Here is a 27138-nt window from a genome sequence, read left to right on the forward strand (position 1 = left end):
GTGCCTGGCTCCCCACCCTAGCAAACACAGAGCCCCCCGAAATTAGGCAACGATCATGGTTAGCCGCAAGACTGTGCAGAAAAATCCTAGATAATCCAGAATGCCCTAAATGCTTGGCATCTACAAACAGACTTAAATCAAGGGCACCTTTACGGAAAATTGGCAAGGCTTTGACTCAGAGACAGCATGAAAAGCACTATGGACATGGACATGTACATGAACATAAGAAATGAAATTTGGTGGATGACCCCAATGAGATGATTCATCTTCCTGATGGAATTGTGAACTTTGAACCATGACAGCACAAGTGTTGGTAGATGTAAACAACAGATGGGCACTATAGAACAGTCCTGAATGTGAGTGAAATTCAATCAAAGAACCATTTACTTGTGTGTGGAGCGTATGCCTAGGAGGATGAACTGAAGGACATATATGGATTATTTGACTGAGCTGTAGAATGGTTCAAGAATATTTGTAATTTTGTATAGCATTATGAAAACATATGTAAAGAATATTGTAATTCAATATAGAACTCTGAAAATATTCTAGTTAAGATAATATGTGATGATTGCATTTGTAAATGCCGAATGGGTAAATAAATAAATACCTATTGAAAATTCACAATCACAAATTTTCAAGACCGTCTGTGTGGTGTTAGGAGTCTGCATGGGGCTAGGATAAATTATTTTATACTTTTTAGTCTGATTTAAAAATGTGGTATATTTAAAATGGATTTTTATTTAAATAATTATTTTTTTCTGCTTTCTAGTCCTGTATGAGTAAAATTTTTAGTTGATTTTAAATATTTTGATGAAATTGCATTAGGAACATGTGGCAAATTTCATGTTTATTTCAGTTTCTCTTCACGTGAGTCAACCAGTATGTTGCTTCCTCTTACATATATCTTGCTTAAAAAGTGGAGGCTAAAAATTAGAGAGATTCGAGCACATGGAGGCAAACCTGAAATTGTTCTTCCCACAAGCCATTCATGACTCACACAGGAAAAGGGGGAAATGGCAGTAGTACATGAAGTATTCTCTGCCAAACAGCAAAGGAAGAAATGAGTTAATGTTACACTGGCATCCAGTTCCAAGCTGTGATGAAATTTTCAAGTGTTAGCTCATTTGGAAGCTAGTTTAAAATCAATTGCAAAATTTGTAGTGAACAGACAAGATCTGACCTAATAAAAATATGCTCGAAATAAGATGAACAAAAACCAAAGAGCGAGAGGTGAAGATAAAAAAAAAGAGGAATTTATTTTTATTTGTTTTCGATTTCGATGGATTCTTGATGAGAATATATCAGCAGATTGTAGAACATATGAGATTATTACATGTAAAAACTGTGTGTGTAAATAGTCATGAGGCTTACTATCTAAATCATATGAAAACAGATATATAAAAAGTGAGGTCCAAGTGCTCAGATAACAACTTACCTAATGCTAGTACCAATATTCACACAAACAAATTATAAGACTTGCATTATAATCCACAGAAAAAGCATTCTGTCAAAATGTGAACAGTATAACATAGTAAGATCATGAAGCAGTGCTTAAAATTAAACACAGTTCACAAACCATTATAAAAAAAGAACCTCTGAAGAATAGAAAGAGCTATCCAAAAGATATAGTTTTAACTGTATTTAATCATATCCCCAATGACTGATAAGATTGAAATGGAAGTTTATTGTATATTTTTTTGCTTGAGTAATGTACTGTTTTCTGTAACACTCTGAGATTTTCATATCTTTGTGAAGATTTCACCTACTCCTTGTAACATGATCACAATATCCACTGTTTATTTTGTTCATTGTACGATTCTTGTTGACATAGCACATAAGTGAAAAAAATATGTTTCATGGATGTTGAGGATCCCCAAGTTTTGAGTAAATTTCTGCAAGAACATCTGTGGTAACTCTACTAATAATTCTGAAGGCCCTCTTCTGTGCAATAAATATTTTATTTATTCATGGCTGGTTTCCCGAGAATATGATGCCACATGTAGTAAGTGAATGGGAATGCCCAAGGTCAGAAGATTTGATTGTTTCCAAGACACCAACAGATGCAGTTGAGCAAATGGCAAATGCTACAGAATTCAGCCTTTTACATAGGTTGAGGATGTGAACTGACCAGTTTAGGTTATTATTAGCATATAATCCCAGGTACTTGGGAGACTCAACTCTCCATATTTCTTATCACTACATTTTATTTCAACATTTTCCTTTTTTGTGTGTGCTGTGTGAAACAGAATAAACTGAGTCTGTTAAGACTGAGGAACAGACCTTTTGAAATGCACCGAAGTACATCTTCTTTGAATATTCTGTATTTTCTAGATTGCAGGTGGCTACCTTGCCAGTCATAATGGTTCGGTCATCTGTGTTATTTTTGGCCCATACACCATGGCAGGCCATTGATAAGGATTAGGAATAGTGAGGGACCAAGCACCAAGACCTGTGGCACTCCACATTTTACTTTGCCCCAGTCGGAGCAGGCAGGTGCCATTGCAGAAATATTGAACACTGCCTTCTGCTTTCTGCCATTTAGATGTGATCAAACCACATTCCTGCTTTACCATTTAAGCCATAGCACTCAGCCTTCCTAAGTAATATTTTGTGATTTACACAATCAAATACTTTAGACAGACCACAAAAGACTTCAACTGGTGACATTTTATTATTTGTGGATTCAAGGAGTTGGTTGACAAATGAGAAAATTGGCTGTGCATTTGCAGTCCCCTTTGGAATCCAAACCAATTTTTATTAAAGATATTGTGTTTATGAAGGTGATCTATAATCCTTTTGTACATACGCTTCTATAATATTTTAGAAATGTTAGTTAGCAGTGAAACTGGTCATTGATTGGAAACCCCAGCTTTATCACCTTTTTTTGAACAATGGTTTGACCGTTACATATTTGAGTCTATTAGGGACTGTACCATGATGGGAGAGTCACTAAATGTGTGACGAAGAACTTTGAGAATAAATTTACAGCTGTGCTTCAGTACTTCGATAGATATGTTGTACACACCAGAGGCATTCTTGTTTTCAATTTGGCTTATCACTTTCTCTATGCCATCTATTGTGATATTCATTACATGCATCTGGATAATTTTGTTCTGCACTGATTTTTGTAGAGGATTCGTGGCTTCAGGCATAGTCCCTTTACAACCAATATGATCAGCTATATAGTCAAAAAATGGTTGTTGAATATATTGGCAACTATTTCACCTTCATCTTCCATGCTGCCTTTGTGACAGTATCCTCAGAAATTTTTTCTGACTCCCTTTTTACCATCTTACAAGTAGTTTTTATTTTATTATGTGAACTGTTGATTTCAGATTTAATGAACATGCTCTTGGATTTTTAATCACAATCTTTAGGTTGCTAGTACAATATAATTTGTAATGCTCCCTATCTAAGCAAAGAAGGGAAGGCAGAAAGGTGGAAGGAGTATATAGAGGGTTTATACAAGGGCGATGTACTTGAGGACAATATTATGGAAATGGAAGAGGATGTAGATGAAGATGAAATGGGAGATAAGATACTGCGTGAAGAGTTTGACAGAGTACTGAAAGACCTGAGTCGAAACAAGGCCCCGGGAGTAGACAACATTCCATTAGAACTACTGATGGCCTTGGGAGAGCCAGTCATGACAAAACTCTACCATCTGGTGAGCAAGATGTATGAGACAGGCGAAATACCCACAGACTTCAAGAAGAATATAATAATTCCAATCCCAAAGAAAGCAGGTGTTGACAGATGTGAAAATTACCGAACTATCAGTTTAATAAGTCACAGCTGCAAAATACTAACGCGAATTCTTTACAGACGAATGGAAAAACTGGTAGAAGCGGACCTCGGGGAAGATCAGTTTGGATTCCGTAGAAATGTTGGAACACGTGAGGCAATACTAACTTTACGACTTATCTTAGAATAAAGATTAAGAAAAGGCAAACCTATGTTTCTAGCATTTGTAGACGTAGAGAAACCTTTTGACAATGTTAACTGGAATACTCTCTTTCAAATTCTGAAGGTGGCAGGGGTAAAATACAGGGAGCAAAAGGCTATTTACAATTTGTACAGAAACCAGATGGCAGTTATAAGAGTCGAGGGGCATGAAAGGGAAGCAGTGGTTGGGAAAGGAGTGAGACAGGGTTGTAGCCTCTCCCTGATGTAATTCAATCTGTATATTGAGCAAGCAGTAAAGGAAACGAAAGAAAAATTCGGAGTAGGTATTAAAATCCATGGAGAAGAAATAAAAACTTTGAGGTTCGCCGATGACATTGTAATTCTATCAGAGACAGCAAAGGACTTGTAAGAGCAGTTGGACGGAATGGACAGTGTCTTGAAAGGAGGATATAAGATGAACATCAACAAAAGCAAAACGAGGATAATGGAATGTAGTCAAATTAAATCGGGTGATGCTGAGGGGATTAGATTAGGAAATGAGACACTTAAAGTAGTAAAGGAGTTTTGCTATTTAGGGAGTAAAATAACTGATGATGGTCGAAGTAGAGAAGATATAAAATGTAGACTGGCAATGGCAAGAAAATCGTTTCTGAAGAAGAGAAATTTGTTAACATTGAGTACAGATTTAAGTGTCAGGAAGTCGTTTCTGAAAGTATTTGTATGGAGTGTAGCCATGTATGGAAGTGAAACATGGACGATAACCAGTTTGGACAAGAAGAGAATAGAAGCTTTCGAAATGTGGTGCTACAGAAGAGTGCTGAAGATAAGGTGGGTAGATCACGTAACTAATGAGGAGGTATTGAATAGGATTGGGGAGAAGAGAAGTTTGTGGCACAATTTGACTAGAAGAAGGGATCGGTTGGTAGGACATGTTTTGAGGCATCAAGGGATCACAAATTTAGCATTGGAGGGCAGCGTGGAGGGTAAAAATCGTAGAGGGAGACCAAGAGATCAATACACTAAGCAGATTCAGAAGGATGTAGGTTGCAGTAGGTACTGGGAGATGAAGAAGCTTGCACAGGATAGAGTAGCATGGAGAGCTGCATCAAACCAGTCTCAGGACTGAAGACCACAACAACAATAACAACAACCCAATCCTGAGATATATTAGAATTTCTTAGTGAAGCAGAAAGAATTCTCTTTGTTTTACGGATGTTTTAATTCCCTCAGTGAGCCATTGTCTCCCGCAGTCACTCAAGTGGGTACTTTTTGTAATTTGCGTTGGAAATACAGATTTAAACAGGGTAACAAATTGAATTCTGTCCTGTCATTATTACAGGTAAGAACATTTACATTAAAATCATCAAGCATGATTATTTCTTTGGTTTTGGACAAGTGAGTTAAAAGTGAATCTGATTGTTTGAGGAATATACGTAACTTTCCTGGAGAACCTTGTTGACAGTAATTACACAAATAGGCAGAGTGTTAAGACCAATGGAATTAAATTTTCCTGGAGACCTGGAGACATATTGAGAATCAACTTTATCTTTGATAAAGATAGAAGCTGAGAAATGAATTAAAATCTGTGCCAAGGCTGGGACTTGAACGTGGGTCTCCTGTTTAGTAGCAGGTGTGCTATAAGATGCTTTAAGAAGGGGGAAAATCAGATGGGCTGAAGTGTGAATTGAAGTTTGTGTTAGGGAGGGTATTGGACTGTGGTAATCCATGCAAGTGTGTTAGCCACAGTGGTGTAGTGTATAGCACAACTAGTAGCAAGCAGGAAACCTGGGTTCAAGTTCTGGCCTTGGCACAAATTTTAATTCATTTCTACAGCTTCTCTCCTTATTAACACTACATTCACCACAGCAACCCTCCAAGTGCCGATCTTTTTTTCATCTATAGGCTTACTTACTACATTATTTTTAACAAATATTTCCACTCAACTTTCCTTCATTGTTCACCTATTGTAATAAGCTGCTAATTTATATTGATATAGTTGCATCATTTCAGTCCTTTCCTTCATATGATGTTTAGTAAAATATAATATATGGGCATTGTTTATTGCTTTGCTGTTATTAATGTAGACAGACAGCTGGTTCAGCTTATTTCTTGGACCCATTATACTCTAGTGAAATACACAATGTTTGTCATTTTCTAAACTCTTCATTCTGATGGCACTGTACTGTTGTAAATTGCAGTTTGAGCTTATATGCAGTGTGCTTGCAGCTGTTTGAGTTAGGTTGGACCTAGAAGTGAGGCCGGATATCAAACATGCTCAATGGTTGTGCATTTCCTGGTTCTTGTGCTTCTTCTGCTTTCCTGTGATACTATTAATGATGCTGGAGACACACCAGGTGGTGAAAGGTCTTGCCCTGCTGAAGATTGTGGAGGCACCAATACTGATGAAAGGTCTTGGGCTATTGATGATGGGCCAACAGCCAATGAAATTTCTGAAACTGCTGCTGATGATTGCAGAGGAAGAGTTTTTGTGGGTTTGATGGCTGCTCTTCGCAATGGGAAAATACTGTTGCTGTATCTGAAGCTTGTGGTAGTGTTTCTATTGGTTCTTTTGTTGTTTGCACAGGTGTGGTTGGACCCTCTACACCTGCCATTGCTGACAGGGGAAATGGGGTGCTGTTCTGATGTTGATAGAGTACCGTTTATTATTTTGGCACTCATGTTTCTTTAATCCTGTTATTTGGGTGCAGACCATGTTTTGTAGCAAGCTCTCCCACAGCTGTCATCTGGAATGAAAGTTGCACTGGGAAATGGTTTATAAATTTAGTGTTTGTGATTTCAATATTAACTTAAAATTTTTCTATTAAACCATTTCAGCATAACTGCTGCATCCTACCTCATCAGTATCCTGCCTTATATATTCATATCTAATTGCATGTGAAACAGTTGGGTTGGGAATTTACCAAGATTTAGTCACATGTGTAGACCACTGTAAATGTACTGCCTGCTTTTATTCCAGAGGTGAACTACAGAGATTATTTTAGTTTTGACTGCAGCCATTCCAAATGCTTTTCCTTTATTATTTTGGTTGAATATCATCATGGCTGCTTTATTATTAGGTAACTCAGAGTTTTGATAAGGAAATCTGTAATTCGGTATATCAACTGAGGTTAATGCTAGTTTATTTGAACTATCTACTTTTTGGTATTAGACGTGCCACTGTATTCCAGAATCCACAAAAAGACTCATAATTTTAGCTGCTTAGATATTTGTAGTGACTTGTTTAATAATTTCTCGTTACAGGTGACCTGCTTTTGTTGCATCGGGATTTTTTTAGTTCTTCAATATGTTAAATGAATGTTTAAACCTCACTATACTGCTCCTTATGCAAGAACTGCCATAGTCCTGCCTTAATCCTTTCCTGTGTTATAACCTCTGAGCTCCGGGTTCATAATATGTCAGAACAACCGAGAGGTATGATTTGGGGGAGAGGGATAACTCACGCTGAAGCAAGAACTGCCATACCTTACTCCTTTCCTGTGTTATAACCTCCGAGCTCATAGTTCATAATATGTCAGAACGACCAAGAGGTATGATTTGGGGTAGAGGGATAACTCACGGTGAAGCTTTCAGAGAAACACAGGCAAGTGTGTCATTGATTTTATTACATCGAAGGTACACAATGGGCCTCCTGCTGAACTCAGTGATATTGCAACACAGCGTAAGTGCATGGGTCAGTGCCGACGATAATGCCAGAATCTGCAGCATCGGCACCCAGTCGCCCAGCCTTGTGTACTTAGTGCTTTCCTATTCACACTTAGGCCAAGTGGCTGCCTCATGCATTAATGCACACGATAGCCGTGAACATGGCTGACTGCCCTCTCAAGCGTGACTCATGGACCCCATGTAAAGCACTGATGGGAAACAGCTGGCCACTGTCATTGTACTGAGCCTTAGCAGCTCTGAGCATCCACACAAGGCAGCTCGGTCAGTGACCGCAGACAGCTTCACACCCGGGAGGCTGTGAGTCTGTAACTCAGCTCCACCCATGCGGATGGCAGCTTGCAGTTTGCTGGATGTTGTCACACAGAGAGCAGAGGCCAGCAGTCCTCTCGGTCCTTGAACTGGTGCAGCTCCAAGGTGTGGTGTACCCCACCACAGCTATGATGCATCTGTGCTGCAGAGGTTGGAGGTAGCTTCAGTCGGAAAGTTGGCCACTGATATCTATCACCAGAAGGTCGTCGTGCTTGGCTGCAATTTAAACAATCGTCATTCTCTCCGGGTCTAGATGCGGACAGAATGGTGACATGAATGTCTCATTTGAGCCTCCAGGCTCTCTTGTTTATATGCCTTTTCCCTATGCCTCTGATGTAGTTCCTCTGGAGGGGACAAGTGGATTGCTCCTTAGTAATTACATCAGCTTTCCTCAGTTCGCTTCAGACCTTACACACGGATCACTAGGTGCTGCTGTGACTGGAATGTATGGGTTGTTCGCAGAACATCAGTGCTCTGTGCTGCCGTGATTACGTCACACTTGTATATAGTGCACACTGGACTGTGCCTTCCCGCCTGTGAGCCGTTTTGTAAACCTGCCTCGCAGAATCACTTGTGAAATATCAACATTGCCCACGCCTGCCATCCGATGTGCAAATTGGCCCCTTAGTAACTACCTTCCAGCCATAGCTGCATGAAATTTACAAGAATTCCTCAAATCCACACCTGTACTTTTTCGTGGTGCAGCATCTAATTGGAATGGCTTTTGTGTGCTGGGTTGGTGCTTTCTTAGGTAAAGATTACTGAGCCTAAAATGTTATATGGTATATTGTGTATTGCATATCCTACTTAGTCAACATCAACTATCTTCAACCAATCCATATAAATCTGCCATGACTGTACGAAGCACAAAGAGTTTCTGAAAAACATGCTGATTTCGATGTTAAATTTTGGATCGTTTCTGTACTAGATAACATTAGCAGACATTAGTGTTTTTCATTTCAGCAGTTAAACAGAGCTAGGAATTCTAAGATTTTGTATTCTGTTTTCACGCAAGGCCTTTAATGATCACGAAATGAGGCACAAATAAAAAAGTAATACAGACTGTGAATTCTATTATTCTTCTGTGTCCACTAAACAGTTACATGTTTAAATGTCTGACTGGTAAAACTGACCAATCTGTTGATTAAGAGATGGTCAGTCTGTCACTCACTTCGACATGAATCTATTTGCAAGCTTTTCCTTACTAATCTTGAATGATATTTCTTCTGTTTTCACAAACAGAGCATTATGTTTATATCATGTCTCCATTAAACAACAAAATGCTACTATATCACAGTCTGTCCAGTTGGGTCATTGAATTACAAATGGGCAGAATTTTTGGGTGAGCTCTCCTGCATTTGCCAGTGATGAATCTCAATGTATTCTTTTCATCTGAAAAGAAATTTCATTTATATAAACTCTCCATGTTCTCAGAGAATCAGTTTTCATTGTCATAAACTTGATCACCATAATATTGGGGTAGTGCAGAACTGTTCTTTCAGTTTAGTTAATCATGACTGTTAACACTGATCAAGGTCTCTCATAAGATTTTATGAAATTGTAGGCATTTGTGGATAGTTGCACTTGACACAATGAATCTGGTTACCAGTCTAAATCTGCCCCAAGCAGTTAAGCTACAACTTTCTCTCTCACAGTGAAATGACTCGGGCTAAATTTTCTGGTGTGTTATCTGTTTCAGTTCGCCTACCTGCACCAGCATATCTTCTGTGTGCAGCTTACCTCCTGTCTTTCATCCTAGCTGCTGTACTGCTCCATGGTCTGACAGCAGTAAGTCTGCTACAGTACATGACTTGCATTTTTTTGTACTGTTATGATAGAAAAGTTGTGTAATTCCTCCAACCATTGACACTTCCTCTTAATCCCAACTATTAATCCCTGTAATTGTTTGTGGTTGTCTCACAAGGAGTCAAAATGATTGTTTTAATAATTCAAGTGGTTTTTGTAACTGCATAATTAATATTACATATTAAGAACTTCATTATAGTAACAACCAGTCACACTAAACTTTTTTGTTACAGATGTCATGCTAAGCACTTTAGCGGTAGTTAATTGTTAATATGGTATACAAATTAAGTTTCTCAGATTTTACTGTCTTTTGTTAATATATATTGTGACTCATTACACATCCCTGGTGATTCTTATTCTTGATGGAGTCTGCAGAACTTGAGGGATGAATGAGTCTTTTACACATAAGTAAATTCTTTTATGTGTACTTCCATTTCTGGACACTCAGTTTCAATGTGCATTTGTCTCATTTTAGGAAGAAAACTGAAAACCAATATTATGCCACTACGGCTTGTAACATGTTTTTCTTTGCTGTATTTAGTAAGTTGATCTGCCTGGATGATTCCAGTGTTATATTTTGTAGTACAAGTATGCTGAATGAGAAGCAACTAATGACCATAAGAAACGATTGGACAATTACATTTAAACATTCTAAAAATTTAATATTTCTAATTTTTCTATAGTGTTAATGCATGCTTGAAGATCCCTAAACATACTAACAAGGAGACCTTTTGGTAGAGTAAGAAATGTAGCTGGACATATTATGCATAAATATATAATTAAGTTCTATTTTTTTATATTAAGGTATATGCATCTTTCAACTGGCTTTGGCGAAGCATATAAGTCAGAAATGCAGACAATGGCTTCTATCTCTGATAAATGGAAAAAAAATGACTGTCATCTACATAGCCTTTGTAGATAGTTTTCCACCTTATTTTTATACATGTACATTTGACATACCTGCTTCAGTTGTTTCTGTTTGATGGCTAGTAAGTAGATGTGCCTTTTCTGTCATAAGTACTGTTAATATAAAGCCCAGTTTACTGAGGAAAATTACAATTTGTCACTGTTTCAACATATTCTCACTTGTAATTTAATCAACAAAACTTCTATTTTTACGGCTATGCCAAAGGAAAAAATTCCTCTTGTCAGTTCAATAAATGCAAGTATTTTTTTTTTTTTTAAAAAAAAAAAAGAGAGAGAGTATAAACACTGGAGACTCAAAAATTGTATGTTGATGCGTAGGAAGTGCTTTTTTAAGCCCACTGTGAAAATTCATTAATGATTATAGATTTGTTATGTTCATTTTAGGTAGCTAAATTATATTAATTACATTTGATAAAATTTCATTTGAGTGTGATATTTGCTGTCAATATTACAAAGAATGTAATTAGAGTATGTTTCAGCCACTTTTATTTTCTCAAAATTTGTCTTATTCTGGATCATAACTAAATTGGTTGCACTTACCATTTACAAACCCTATTCTGAAACAATCGACATCTTTCCATCACACACTAAGATTAAAAAAGAAAACAATAAAATAATGATCAAGTTAATTGAATCTTCTGTCGCTTCTTGATAGAACAACATTATAATAAATGAAAAGTGCTAGTTTGCTTTTGTTCTACAGTATTAGATACTTTCATTGTGTTAACTGGTTTTCAGCTTACAAGGCCATCCTCAGACATTTACTGCATTGTCATTTATTAATAAAATAATGCATTATAATTATGTCAAAGTCATTTTCTGGTATTTAGTTATTACTTAAAGACAAACAAACATTGGTAGGTGGGCTTTTACTGGAGTGCTTCAGTGTATTATATTACACATGCGATGCGATGTGATAGCATCTCCTGGGTGACTGCTATGGTGGTGATGGCAGTTTAGTTTAACTGTGTGATGCACTTACCAGAAACGACTCTCACTGATAGTCTTTCCTAAATGCTCATTATCAGTTTTGAGTGACCACCACAACAAGCTTAAGTGCCTTACATCAGGCCTAGCAGCAGTTTGTCCCACAGTGGGAGTACAGCTCTTCCCTAATATTCTGCAAGATTTGCGCTGGGCATATTCTAATATCCGACTGACCAGCTCAGATTATTCACGTGCTAGTTTATTTATTTATTATCAACTTTCATTCTTGTTCCATAATGCCCTCTTTTCCCACAGGAAACAAAATGCACCCTTTCCTTCTGTAAAAGTGTTGATGCATAATTTTGAATTTGCCAATATCTACAAAACTGAGTGACCTGTTTGATGATAGGTAGTGTCAGATCCTTTATAATGGCACCTTCTTTGTGCAGACGTCACTCATCCTGCAGGCCAACAACACATACAGAGTGCCCATCCTCCAGATGTACAATAACTCTACTAATCAACCGAAGCGTTATTGTCTAGAGGAAATTCTTTAATGAAACTTACAGACAGGCACAACAAAAATACTGCTAAACAAGTAAGCTTTCGACCTGAATGCCTTCCGAAGTAGACTAAACACACAGACGTTCATACAAACACAACACACACGTGACCATCGTCTCTGTCTGCCAAGGCCAGTCTGGCCTCAGAGCCAGAGATGGTGGTCGTCATGTGTGTGTGTGTGTGTGTGTGTGTGTGTGTGTGTGTCTGTGTGTGTGTGTGTGTGTGTGTGTATTGTCTACTCCAGAAACACAAGAATACCTCAAGAATGCCTTTTGGCCAAAAGCTTACTTGTTTAGCAGTCTTTTTTGTTGTGCCAGCCTGTGACTCAACATCTTCACTACATAGTGAGAAGCACTCTATTCTTTCCATAATAAACCCATAAATAAAGCTTGAAGTCATAGCTACATACAAAGAATTTATATCTTGACTCAGAACATGCTCTAGGTGTACACAGTCAGTGTGGCAGTTTTGTATAATATAAGTAATGTCAGTATTGAATGTTGATACCATAAACAGCAAAAAATAAAAAAATCACATAATTATGCTTTTAATAATAGCTATAGTAACCTGCTTGGAAACACAGTTGTTATTCTTCTTGTGAAGCTCATCATTAATAGAGAAGTATTCTGATTGGCAACACATGTCCCAAGCATGATCTACAAGTTTCATTACTTCGTAGTTGACCTAATAATATAACAGCAACAACAACAACAGCAATAATAATAATAAAAATAATACTAACAATAATCTTTGTTTGTCCATAATTACTTTACAGTCCAGGACATTATCATTCTCTGAATATTTACGACAGTGATAACAAATCTGTACAACAAGTAGCACATTAGATACTATTATATAAATATTAACCACCACTAACAAACTGCAATATTTGAAATTAATCTTTGAGTGCGTATAAACATCTTTTAATTAAGAACTGCTTCAACTTGCCTTTATTTGCCAACCTTCCAGCAGCATGTTGGCTGTGATCTGTAGCTCTTTTATAACTCAGTATCCTATGATAATCATTTATTGTAATTATGAATTTATCCATTCATTAAGCATATTTCTTCAATCTCCTTTACAAACATAATTGTCTTAAGGACCTACAAAGAGTACACAATCGATTACTTGTACCTGAAGAAGTAGTCCATACAGGACTGGCATTTGCTTATATTAACTGCTCTCTTCTGAAGCCTGAATATTCTACCCAAATAGACTGTGGATGCACCAGCCAAAGTTGCAATACCATATTGTAAATGCGGGTGTATTAATACACAGTACGGTATATTTGTTTAAGGACAAGTGGAGTTATTATATCTGTGAGATGTTTTAATAAGTAAATGTTACAGCTAATATTTTTACAGATGTAGCTGATATGTTCTTTCATGTAAGATGTTCATCAATCATGTTATAAAAAATTTATATCACAGGTCACAGCTGTAAACAATGATTCAGTGTTAAAGTCCATTTCAGATTGATTATAATTTTTAACAAGACCTTAATCACCAAAGACTTTTAGAGCTAAAACACCAGAAATAGTTGGAATTAAAAAACCTCACAGTGACCAAGAAATGACAGAAATAAGCCATATGCAGATTTTAGACTTAAGTCTGGACAGAAATTTAAATCCATATAGAAGTTAAGGAAATGTGCAAGCTATCATAGCCAGTGGCTTTTCCTTCTGGCTGAAGAATGGAAGGGGAAGGAAAAGGGATGAAGGAAAATGACTGGCCAAGTTTAGGTAATGGGGAGACGTACCAGGTTGGATGAGAAGGAAGGACTGATTGTTGAGGACAGCACCCGAGATTTGAAAACCTGCTAGCTTAATAGTGGGAGATGGGAATAGTAAGTAAGACAGGGAATACTAACAAAACATTGTGCAAGAGTTAATAAGGGCAGAAAGATAAGTGCGCTATACATGGGGGCAGGGAAAAATAGACAGGTCAGAAAGTAAAAGATACAGAACTGAGTGAAGAAAAGAATAGTTACTGAAAAGAAATTCTAAGACTGAATAAAGTAATGTGAATTAAGACCAGGTGGATGGTGAGAACTGAGGACACATTGTATGACGGTTCCCACCTGAAAAATTCTAAGAAACTGATGTCAAGGAGAAGAATCCAGGTGGCACATGTGGTGAAACAGGCACTGATGCCATGCCTGTCATGTTGTAGAGCATCCTCTGCAACAGGATAACGTATGTGGCCAGTATACACCCACTGTGTATGCCCATTCATCCTAACTGATAACTATTCTAGGGAAAATGTCAAACAGAATGGATGCTATTTCAGGGCATGATTTTAGGAAGTCATAGCCTTGTCAAAGTAGCTGATCAATACATTCAAGACCAGGAGAGTACTGAGTGTGAAGAGATGTGCTCCTAAGTTGTTTCTGGAAGGAACAGCAGTACCAGGATTGGATGTGATGGCCAAGGAAATCAGCTTTTGAACTAGGCTGGTGGAGTAGTTATGTCCATCATAGGCAGAGGTTAGAATGCTGGTGTATAGCTGTAAAGAGTCTACATAAGAACAAATATGTTTGCCTTGAATGCCAAAGCTGTATGGAACAGAACATTTGACACTGAAAGGATGGCAACAGACAAAATGTAATACACTACCATTCCCACTTCAGCCTTCACTGTGCATAATTACCCCACCAGCCTAGTTCAAAAGCAGATTTCCTGGGCCATCACATCGAATCCTGGTACTGCTGATCCCTCCAAAAAATGAGCAACTTCATCAGCATTCTGATTTATGACTTCCTACTCTGCAATATCCTGGTCAGGCCAAATGCTCCTTCTCTACCCATTCCTGTAGCCTAATAACTCCTACCCCTGTGAATGGACCCACTATAGACTTACCCTATGCACCCTCCTACCACCATCTGTACCAGCCCTGTAACTGGCAAAACATATGCTATCAAAGTGTGAACCACCTGTGAAATGACACATGTCATGTACTAGCTGTTATGTAAACACTATTTGGCCTTCTACACTGATTTGACTACCACCATGTTATCAATTAGGATGAATGGTCATAGACAGGGGGTGTATACTGGCAACACACAATACCCTGTTGCAGAGCATGCTTTACAACGTGACAGTCATGTCATCAGTGCCTGTTTCGTCACATGTGCCACCTGGATTCTTCACACTGACACCAGTTTCTCAGAACTTCCAAGTGGGAACTATTGTTACACGTCCTTGTTTCTCACCACCCATTTGACCTTAGTTTCCATTAATTTCTTCAGTCCTAGCATTTCTTCTTTTCATTTCTTGACTTCCTTTTTAGTTGTCTATATCTATTATTTTCTGACCTGTCTATTTTCCCCAATCGTCCATCTCTCTGACATACAAGGCACTTGGCTTTCTGCTCTTATTAACTCTTGCATGATGATTTATTAGTAATCTCCATCTTACTTATTATCCTGTCTTCCCATTTTAAGCTCTCAGGTTTTCAAATTTTGTCTGGTTCAGTCTCCAACAATCAGTCCTATCTTCTCATCTTCCAGTATATCTCCCCTGACCTAGAGTTCTGGATGAATTTTCTGTAACTCTCCCCATCTCCTAAATCTCCCTGTTCCTTCCCCTTCAACCTTTCTGCCAGAAGAAGAAGCCACTGACTTCAAAAGCTTGCAGGTTTTCTTAACTTTTATACATTTTTTTCCTGCCACCACTTGGTGAGTAGATTTTTTATCTACCCAATTATATTATATTTTCAAAAATTTAAGTTGAAAGGCACATTTAGTCTTCACAGCAAACAACTTGAATTGTCAAGTTTTTTCATTGTGTGTTTGTTTTACCTGGTTCCACTCATAAAAGAACAAAAAGAGTTACTTTAAATTAGTTCTTCTGGGAAAATTGAACCAACAACGTAAGACTTCTAATGCTTCAGAAGAAAGTTGACAGAAATATGTGTAGCCCAGCTGAGAAATTCAGGTCGCCCAATATTTAAAAATGTAAAAATACCAACCATTCTTTTTCTATTCATTTATACAATTTTGTTTTTCCTCTACAATAATGACCACACACTTGGAAAATACCATTTCAGGCAAAATTATAGCACTTATCACACATGACATTTCATCCTTCAACACAGAGCTTAAAAATTTCAGCCTAGACACTGCTGTGCACAGGATTAAAGATTTATGATGATCTAAAAGGCAGGAATATATTTAAGATAGAGCTGATCTCACTGAAAAGATGGTTGTACAACATTTTAGTAAAGAAGTGTTATTCCTACATACAAGAATTTATGGAACACATTTGAACAAAGTAACATATTTATAGGTACATTTAAATATGATATTGTGATTGTTGTAGTGCAACCTATCAAAAGTTTAGAACGTTTCAGTTTAAAAAAGTCAGTATGTTTTATTGTATTAGTTACTTGTTCTTGAACCAGTACTGCCTATTAACTAGTATCAGACTTTTCATTCTTATGTATTTTCTTTTCTTCTTTTTAGTTTTTGTACGAAAAGGATACTTGTGATTCTTTTTCAACTTCACATGTTTCCTGTATAACAAATCAGACAGTTTAAACATTGTATGTTTTTCAGACAAATAAATTACATTTACATTGTCCTTATTCAAATAAGTTTACTCATGTTTAGATATTCTGTGATCAGATCAAAGTTCTCGTTATTGTTTTGTAATGCTAGCTATTCAGCACAGCCCCAGTTAATAAATGATGTATCATCAATGTTGTTCACCAGCTTTGAGTTACGTGGCCTTGTTATATCATTATTATATAGGGTGAGTCATGAGGAAAGGTACATGCTTTGAGGGGTGATACTAGTAGTGATTCTGAACAAAAAACTCTTAATAAAAATATGCCCTTTTCTTAACTGTTTCTGGGTAAACCAATGAAAACAATTAGAAACGGGAACATGTAGTGTCGTCCTTACTGACTGTGTCAATATGCAGTTCACTTGTATATGGTGCAGTTGTTTACCTCAAGTCTCAGTCCAACAGTACTTGTTGTAGTGCATGGTACTACAGTGTTATTAAGTGAACAACGAATACAGTGTTGTATAATGAAAATGCCACAGATCTTCACACATGCTGAGTATGCTGACATGGTGTTTGTCTATGTTTTGTCCAATGGGAATTCCAGAGCTGCTGTACGAGAATACCAACAACAATTTCGGAGTCAGAGAGTGCCAGATATCAGGGTGTTTAGCAGGGTGTTTCATGGATTGCGTGAGTGTGGTAAGCTCCTAGCGTAAATGTTGTCTCTGAACTTCACATACAACAAACTCTTAATGAAGTTGAGAACATTCTTCAAGTAGTGGAACGCAACTCTATTAATAGCTCTAGAAGAACTGCTGCCCAACTTGGCATTCTACAAACATGAGTGATACGCACAGTACACGAGCACGGTCTGTATCCCTTTCATCAGCAGAGTGTACATCTGCATGAAGGAGATGCTGCCACCCGGCAAGAATTCTGTCAATGGATCATTGCCAATGAGTGATCCACGTGTTCTGTTCACTGATGAGTCAATTACCCACAATGGAATCAACAACATGTGCAACTCTCATTTATGGGCAAATGAAAATGTGCACACTACTGTGGAAACAAATTTTCAATAACATTTCTCAGTCAATGTGTGGTGCAGTATTATTGATGACTAACTCATCAATCCAGTTGTTTTAGATAACCGTCTTACTGGGACACAGTATCTTGAGTTTCTTCAAAATGTGTTACTAGAATATGTGGAGGATATCCCTTTGGCAACATGAGCTCGTATGTACTTTCAGCATAACAGAACTCCTACACATTTTACAGCCAGTGACCCAGTATCTCAACGCAATGTATCCCGGTTGTTGGATCGGTCACCATGGAGTCATTGCTTGGCCACCAAGATCACCCGATCTTACCCTATCAGATTACTGTGTGTGGGGTTGGCTGAAGAGCGACATCTACAAGTGCAGAGTGGACACGAGAGAGGAACTTCTCACTCATATATTACATTCTTGTGCCCAGGTAAAGGAATGCAAAACTGAGCTCCGATCAGCGAGACAACACCTGACTACAAGAGCAGCAACATGCATCGAAGTTGGCAGTGGACTGTTTGAACATCTTCTGTGAGGAAACGTACACAATTAAACAAACCATAACATAACAGTATCTTAATTTACCATCACCTACACCATTCCCATTCCTAGCTGTTTTCATTGGTTTACCCAGGGATGGCTAAAAAAAGGGCTTATGTTTATTAGAAGTTTTTTGTTCAGAATCACCAGTAGTATCACTTGTCAAAGGGTGTACCTTTCCTCCTGACTCACCCTCTATAAACAAGAAACAAAAGTGGTCCAAAGATACTTCCCTGCAGGAATCCAGTTTTGAGAATCTTGTATGTTGATTTTATTGTTATGATCTTACCTTATTTTTGTTATTAAAAATCCAGGATGGAATAATGTCAATATTATGAAAAGGATAGATTGATACTCACCATATAGTCGAGATGTTGGGTCCCAGGCCAGGCACAAAGAAAGACTGCTAAATATGTGAGGCCTTCTTCGTAAGTAAACACACACACACACACACACACACACACACACACACACACACACATGACCACAGCTCCTGGCTACCAAGGCCAGACTTCTTTCTTCTTCTTTCTTGCAATATATTTTCAGCTGTTGATTTTTAAAGTCGGCCCTACTAATCCACAAGATGGGTGTTAAGCAAGGTATTCATAATTCCATAATAATAGTAATAATAATAATATCTGAGAGTAAACATTCTTGTAATTTTGACTTTAACATGATTATTAATTTTAAACCTTGACTTCTACATTGCAATGCCTGGACTGAATTAACAAAATATGTATTTAATGATGAAATGAAAAGTAACATTTCCTATAAATTACTTGTTTCATTGTAGTTAAATTCTCATCTTCAATAATGCAAAAGGAATTAAGTATGTTAAATAAATCTGATACTAATTCTTTGATTTGCACCCACCCGGTTAGCTGTGCGGTCTAACGCACTGCTTTCTGGGCGGGAGGGCATGGCAGTCCCTGGTACGAATCTGCTTGGCAGATTAGTGTCAATGTCCAGTGTGCTGGCCAGTCTGTGGATGGTTTTTAAGGCGGTTTTCCATCTGCCTCGGTGAATGTGGGCTGGTTCCCCTTATTCCGCCTCAGTTACACTATGTTGGCGATTGCTGGTCAAAGACTTACTCCACATACGCGTACACCATAATTACTCTTCTACCACGCAAACACTGGGGTTACACTTGTCTGGTGTGAGGCATTAGATAGAAAAATATACAGACAGTTAATAAATGAAACTAACATGATCACTGCATAGGGATAAAGTGACACTTTGAACTTCAAATGAACCGTACTTGTAAAATGATGGCAGTTACTACTGCAGTCTCTTGTAAGTGTAAAGAAGTTTGGCTTCAATGACATTTTATTTAAGCCGATAGTGACTGACGTTTCATAATTTTTGTTTATTTGATAATATTTTTATTTATTTATTTATTTTTTATGAAACAATCATAACTGTTTTTAGCCACATTGATTATCTTCAGATACTAAGAGTGGCATTTAGTGAACAAATGTTCATGCGTCGTCATGTGTTTGATGACACATGAACATTTGTTCACTAAATGCTGCTCTTAGCATCTGAAGATGGTCTGTGTGGCTGAAACTGGTTATGATTGTTTCATAAGAAATTAAAACTCCAGGTACAAATATCAACAATGTAGGTGAAGACAGATTGCTATTTACTATAAAGATGACATGTCAAGTTGCGGACGGGCACAATTGTCTTTTAATTGCGCCTGATGTGTCTTTTTTCATGGTAAGTAACAATCTTCCTTTTCCTAAATTGTTCATAAAAAAGTAATTGTGTCATCAAATAAAAAAATTAGAAACAATTATAAGAAGCATGGCTTTCTCTTCTAAAATAATATACTTCATTGCATGTTACAGAAACGTTCTCCATTATTGCTGGTATGGCTTTTTACTGCAGTAATTTTGGCGCTTCCTGAGGCTGGACTTGTTTTGTTTCTCAGTCTCTATTTCTGGGTAGGTTCTACAATTCAAATAATAGATTTTGTAATTTATGAAGTTTTCTTATCTACTTAGCTTTCTGAAATTTGCAGTTTACTTGATATAATTATGTATTATTTATAGTGATTTGTAGTGTTTAATAAATATTTGATATCTGTCTCATAAAAGGCCTACCATGGTAGAGGAGGTTAGAAAACTGTTAAGAACCAAGAAAATATTTGCTATTTTGAATTCTATTTATTGTCTCAATATTCTAAAAAACTCATTTTAAATGGAACTTGTAACACACCTATTTGAAATGCCTTCGAAAATATTTATTTATACTGATTACAGAAGGAAGACAACACAGTTAAGAATTTGTTTTTCTCATTAAAAAATTTATGAAAAATGTCTGGTTGCTATCACTAGTTCACATTTGCCAACTGACAGATAAATATGGTTTTTTTTTTTTTTTTTTAAATTTATTTTCTGAACTTTTTGTCTATTCAGATTCTGGGTTTAGGATGGCATCTATTTCTGTTTAGCTTATTTTCTGTCTTACTATTGTGGTTTGTAGGTATCTATTGCTTTCTCTTGACAAAGGAACTGCTACAATGTTAGAATACTAGATTTCTGATATTGGCGTCTTTGTTTGTGTGAATGTTCATTCTCTGGAACAAATAGTACTAATTTTCAGGTTTGATTTCTGTATTTTCAATTATACATTGATTATATTTATGATGTTTTATTTTTCTTAGGAGTAAAGCTAATTCACAAAATATAGAAATAATTGAAAGCTGTGTTAGCTTGAGATTTGTAACTACTAAATTATTTTTCAACTAACATTGCACTGTGCAGTTGTTAAGCAACAGACAATGATTATGATGTGTTGACTCTTCCTCAGCAGCTGACGTCATTGAATGGAATGACAGAACTGGTCTTCTGGATCTGTCGCCTAATTTGCAATGTAAGTTTAATTTGTTCAGTTACTGAAAAGCTTCTTAAAGTATTTATAATTGGAAGCAAAATATCATATTTTAAACATTCAAAGATCACAGAATAAAACTGTAAAGTATATTCTTGAACTATAGTACTTAACAAAATGATGAACAATTATGATCGCATTTTCTCTTTCATTTCAGGTGGGTGAAGTTGGCTGTGTTAGAGCCCTCTATCGATGCTGGCATGAAGAGAAGCACCTTCTCCGAACGCTTCAGCAGTTACATACTGTTAGTAATGCTAATCTTACACTACTATGAGAATTTATATGGGGTGCTGTGAACCATAAATGCCTAAAGCACACTGTCATTGAGCTCGCATTCAAGTGAATACCAGGGAAATCAGTGAGACAGCTGTTTTTTGAATGTTCATATATACGGTGGGGGCCTACGGCATGGATGAACCTGACTCACCATAAGATCGAAAGATGTCTGAAGCATCTGATGCTAAAACCTCACAGTAGATGATGATGTGCCTTAGGTCCTTGTGATTCTTAGCACCTCATATATATTGAAAAAGTGTCTGAACATTAAAATAACTAAATAGGGAATTAAGGTAACTATCATACAAATTCTTGAATATTGTTAGCACTGCAGGAATCCACAATGTTTGATTCAAAATAAATCTCCAGAATGGTGAGTGGACTTGCTTTCAGTTTTCATCTAAAGAACGAGTCAAGGTGAAGTGGAGCTATAACTTCATATGAAATCAATAAGTTGTGTTTTCAATTTTTTAAATGTACACAAACAAAAATAATAACAGGCAATCAGCCAATCTCTCACCAATAGCTGACTCATGCATGCTGCAAGTCACACAAAACAGTATACAAAATTTTACTCCTGTTAGTTTTCCAGTTTAATTCACACTCTGCCTGTGATTGCAGGTCTGAAGCATCTTTGTGTGTGTGTGTGTGTGTGTGTGTGTGTGTGTGTGTGTGTGTGTGTGTGTGTGTGTGTGTGTGTGTGTGTGTTGGGGGGGGGGGGGGGTTAATGTTTTGTAGAAGTGGCTACCTACATGTTCTAGTCACTAGCATTGCTGGTTATAGATGTAGAGGTCTGAGATTTGATTTCTGTTGGCTGCATTAGATTTTCCTGTGGTTCAAAGATCTGGAATAGGGATCACTAGATGCACTTGGTGTCATGCCTTTAACCCTTCAGCTACAGTTAATGAGTGTGTGTGTGTTCAGCTCTTTTAATTTGATTTTGCAGGGTATGCAGTTGTCATATCAGATATAATTTCTGGGCTATTTGTACATCAGAAGTCACTATTCTCCACTTGAATCTTTTTCTGGAACATTGGAAGTCGCATTTTACATGTTCTTAACTCTCACCCACACATTTACACACCTACCTTCTTGTGCCTGCAACTTCATAACTATTTTTTTGCAAACTGTATGTTGAATCTTGTTTCGGGATATCCCACACTCACAATCAAGAAAACTATCAATAAATTTCTCCTTTGTTTATAACACTGAAAACAATTTTTGCATTCCCCAATTATGTACATTAAATGTCAATTAAAAATCATTTATAAATTCAGTTTTTGGTTTCGTTGTTACATTATTTTAATACAGTCCCTGTAACTACTCTAATTATCGAATAAAACTGGTCTGTGATTTTATACAGGAAAATCAACCATTGTTGGAGAGTTAATTGTGAAGTCTGATAGAGTGAAGAAGAGCCTAACTTTTACACCAGTGTGTGATTTGATGAGTTCTTGGTTTTCAACCCTGTTATGCAAGTGTTTGAGAGTGTCTTCACAGCTAGAACTGTGCAGTAATGGAAACAAAATAAATGGATATTTTAATCTATGTATACATTGGTAATGCAGTGAAATATTACAATTCAGAGTTGGTTTCACTTCATTTTTTTGGATGAGACCTATATTCAATGTAAACTGACTATTTGTAGAAGTTTATAATAAATAGTCTTTCATGTCTTTACAGGCTTCGAGTCAAGGGATACAAAATGCTGCATTTATGGGTTCAGGTTCACTTGCGCCATCTCCAAGGGCACCACACAGGTGATGGAAAAATTTGTTACATATTACTGTAGTTCCTTAGGTGGTACACAATGGCCTGATTGTAATAACTGAGCCCATACAAATCTATCCTGAGAACCAGTGTGGCCATTCTATACCAGCTGTCACTACATCGCAAGTGCAAGATATCTTCTAAGTTTTATAGAGTGAAAAAAAAAAAGAGAAGAAGAAGAAGAAATCAAAACCAATCATTCAGGCAGGTCTGACAATCGGTCAGAATAATGTTGATGGATAGTAATGTTTGCTTTCAACATCCACACGACACCTTTTCCAGAACAAATTGGTCCATTGAATAAATATTCAATTAAAGGGCTCAGTGACTGTAACCAAAGACAATATTAATTTAATGCTTGCGATGATTATTTCAGACTTACTAAGCTAACAATAGACAAAAATAAGGTAAGGCAACTACTCACATGTACCTGATCGATGTGTGACACATTTAATATTGAACTAACTTTCTAGCAACCACTCATTTTCTGGTGTAGGTGCAACCCCTTACATTGCAGCTGCAGGTGCATGCTTTTGGCTGTCAATGCAGTTGTGTGCCTGAGGGTATGTACTTCCACTAAAAAAGAGCAGGAGTTCAAAAGTAGCTAACAAACTGTACTACAACGGAAACAGTCAGTCTTTCCTTCTCACCCTGCGTGGTAAGTCTCCCCTGATCCGCGGTTCCGGGTGACTTTCCCGAAATTTACCCCTTTTCCTAGATGTCCCCAGTCCTTTTCCTTCTGCCCTCTTCCTTCCCCTTCTGCCTGAAGAAGGAGTTACTGGTTCCTAAAGCTTGCCCAATTACAGCCTTCTTTTATGTGTGTCTTCTGCCACCGTTTGGTGAGTAGATTTTTTTATTTATCAAATTAAATTATTTTAACACACTATACTGTTGTATATGTCTAAATACTAGGCATCAGTCAGCTGTAGGTGAGACGCCATCTTTCCTCATTTTTATTCATTATTTAGGAATTAAAGAACCTCAATGTTGTATATAGAATGCACTGTTTGATAGGAGACTGATGAACAGTGTTTTAGTATATAAGTATTGTATCAGACATATGTCATAGTATAAAGGTCTGAATTTAAAATAAAATGCTCTGTAGTCCTACTGTTGCCGCAGTCTCATCACAGCGTCACTAATTATGGGATAGATCATTGATTGGTCAGTATTTGGCAGTTTGGGGGGAGGGGGGGAAACAACCACTGCAAATTCAGTAGCAAGTTCCTACAATTTTCACTGATATTCTGATAATGACCAAGGTTCATGCTTATAAGAGTGATGGTTTCATTGCTTGGTGTTTTATTTACTAACAAGAGCAAGAATTAAATATGTTGAATTTTCAATGGAAATTATATACTGTATAAGAGTTGTGTAAAAGCTAGAAATTACTATTTTTCAAAATTTGTGCTCCTTAAATTTTGATTAATTGATTAATGGCCCCTTTTTTAAAGCTGCCATGTCTTTGAAGTCAACATGATTTTGACATTCCTACAGTATTTCTGCTATGAACCTGTTCCACTCTAAATCTCTTTGTAATTGAATACCTTCTCATATATAAAATTTTTAACTGAGTTATGAAGGTCTTTTTTAAGTATCTCGTTGGCTACCACTCCTTGACAAAACATAACTGGTATATTACATAAAAATGAAGGTAGACCTGTGCTTCATCTTCAGCTAGACAAGGGCCGATCAAAGTACTTGATCAATGACTGGTTAAAAAACCGAAATACTTTTGTTTATGAGATACGTTAGAAGTTTTAATAACAAGTATTGAGATCGTCCAATGAAATTCCTATGGTTACGCAAGATCTCAGCTTATAATTGCAGAAATGTTTAAAGACTAACTATCAGGTAATTCAAATTGTAACTCAGTTATGAAAAGAGTAGTTGCTATTCACCATACAGCAGAAATCTGGAGTTGCAGATAGGCACAACAAAAAGACTGTTGGAAAATGAACTTTCAGCCAACAAGGCCTCTGTCCAAAATATACAACAGATGCAATTGACACACATAACCACAGTGGTCACGTGTGCGAGAGTTGCGTTTGTGTGCGTGTGTGTGTTTGTGTTTTTTTCCTTGTTGTCTATTTTTGACGAAGGTCTTGTTGGCCAAAAGCTCACTTTCTGACAGTCTTTTAGTTGTGTCTATCTGTGATTCAGTGTCTGCTATACGGTGAGCAGCAGATATCCTTTTCATAATATTGTTACATTCCTACCTAGATTTTCCATTGTTCAAACTGTAACTCACATATTTTTCTAATTTTTTCTACAATAATAATTAAAATTGTTTGGTGTTGAAATAATGAGGAATTACATTTAATCTTTATGATTACAGGGCAGTGGTCCCAGTGAGACAAGCTGTTCCTCTGCACCTTCCCCTAGGCTCAGGCAGTGAATTTAACGCCTCCACTTTTCATACAGCTCTGCAAAGACATTGGGCTGTGAACCCCACTCAGGTGCTACCTCAAAGGCCACCACGGCTAACACGGACTAGATCAATGGTGGATATAAGGACTTGGCAAGGGTCAGCCAGCAATGGCCTTGTGAGATCACATTCACTTTTAGACCTGCGGAACATAGAACTTGCTTCAAACCGACAGTGGTATCCACGAATGGGTCCCGGTGTCATGCATGGTAGCAGGCCGTCACTGGCAGATTCTATAGATGGTGCACATCGACTACGTGATGTGGCACTTTGACTGATTATATTCCATTTCGATATGTGAATTTATGCAGAACTACATGAAATATTTATGATGACAGAATGAAAAGCAATTACATTAATGTACCTTTTCTGGTGCTACAGGCTGACAAACATTTCAGATAATGATTTTTGTACTTGTCTAAATGTACAAAATTTAAAGATGATAATAGTTCTATATCAAGAACTGGTTAAAGAAATTAAGATCCCAAGGAAGGATGTCTTAATTATCTATTAGACATAGGCAGCATCACCACAGAATTCATAATATTCTCTCTCTCTCTCTCTCTCTCTCTCTCTCTCTCTCTCTCTCTCTCACACACACACACACACACACACACACACACACACACACACACACATATACACAGGAGGATGAGGAAGATGATGTTAGGAGGAAACGATACAATTTTTCTTCTCTTGTGTTGGTATTCAAATCTAAGGTGCACACATAATAAATAATTAGAGGCACCATGGTTTACTAGTCTTGTCCGCCATGTCTCTGGATTTTAATTTTTTATTCATTTGTGTTGCCTGTCGCACCAGAGAACAAGAACGTCACATCTGCCAATGACAATAAATTCTATTATTGTATGTTGTGAATCTTGTTACTATGATTTTGCTTAGAAATCTTTGTAATATATTAAGTCAGTAACGCTTAGGGAAAAAAATCTTGCATCTCTGAATAAGGATTAATTATGGTATTATCCCTAAACTAGTCTGTATCTCATCAGAGAATGTTAAATTTAATTTTGTACTACCAGGGTTGCCACAAGTTCTGAGAATCAGGGAATTTATGATATATTAGAGAAATCATGGAAATATTAGAGAAATTTGAAAAAAAAAAACACTGGAAAGATTTTTTTTCTGTCTAAGTAGTCCGCCCCGGTAGCTGAGTGGTCAGCATGACAGACTGCCAATCCTAAGGGCCCGGGTTCGATTCCCGGCTAGGTCGGAAATTTTCTTCGCCCAGGGACTGGGTGTTGTGTTGTCCTAATCATCATCATTTCATCCCCATCGACGCGCAGGTGGCCGAAGTGGCGTCAAATCGAAAGACCTGCACCAGGCGAACGGTCTACCTGGCGGGAGGCCCTAGCCACACGACATTTCCATTTCCATTTCTGTCTAAGTAGATGAAATGATTTGTTTACCAAGATGTCATGTATTGTCGCTGGCTTGGCGCGGCTGAGTACAAGTGACGCTTCCCTACTCCCTCATTCTTACTGCTTCTCCCCTTTTTAACACTACCCTCAGCTTGCAGTCAGTGCTGCCACCAC

At 37.3% G+C, this 27138-nt stretch overlaps 1 protein-coding gene across 3 annotated transcripts in view; it reads left to right on the top strand.

Annotated features, from left to right (window-relative positions):
- The window catches only part of LOC124711791, a 141896-nt gene extending 115122 nt beyond the window's left edge, over nucleotides 1–26774 (top strand). For 2 of the 3 annotated variants that reach the window (XM_047242010.1, XM_047242012.1), the window contains exons 3-8: nucleotides 9599–9687; nucleotides 20067–20162; nucleotides 21031–21093; nucleotides 21269–21355; nucleotides 23071–23147; nucleotides 25496–26774. In XM_047242010.1, the coding sequence (XP_047097966.1) occupies nucleotides 9599–9687; nucleotides 20067–20162; nucleotides 21031–21093; nucleotides 21269–21355; nucleotides 23071–23147; nucleotides 25496–25859 (776 nt within the window). In that variant the 3' untranslated portion in view covers nucleotides 25860–26774. The remainder of the gene's footprint in view (nucleotides 1–9598; nucleotides 9688–20066; nucleotides 20163–21030; nucleotides 21094–21268; nucleotides 21356–23070; nucleotides 23148–25495) is intronic. The other variant, XM_047242011.1, reaches the window with a different exon arrangement.
- Nucleotides 26775–27138: the final 364 nt, after the last annotated feature.

The sequence above is a fragment of the Schistocerca piceifrons genome, chromosome 8 (genome assembly GCF_021461385.2).
Source record: "Schistocerca piceifrons isolate TAMUIC-IGC-003096 chromosome 8, iqSchPice1.1, whole genome shotgun sequence".
NCBI classification, from domain to species: Eukaryota; Metazoa; Arthropoda; class Insecta; order Orthoptera; family Acrididae; genus Schistocerca; species Schistocerca piceifrons.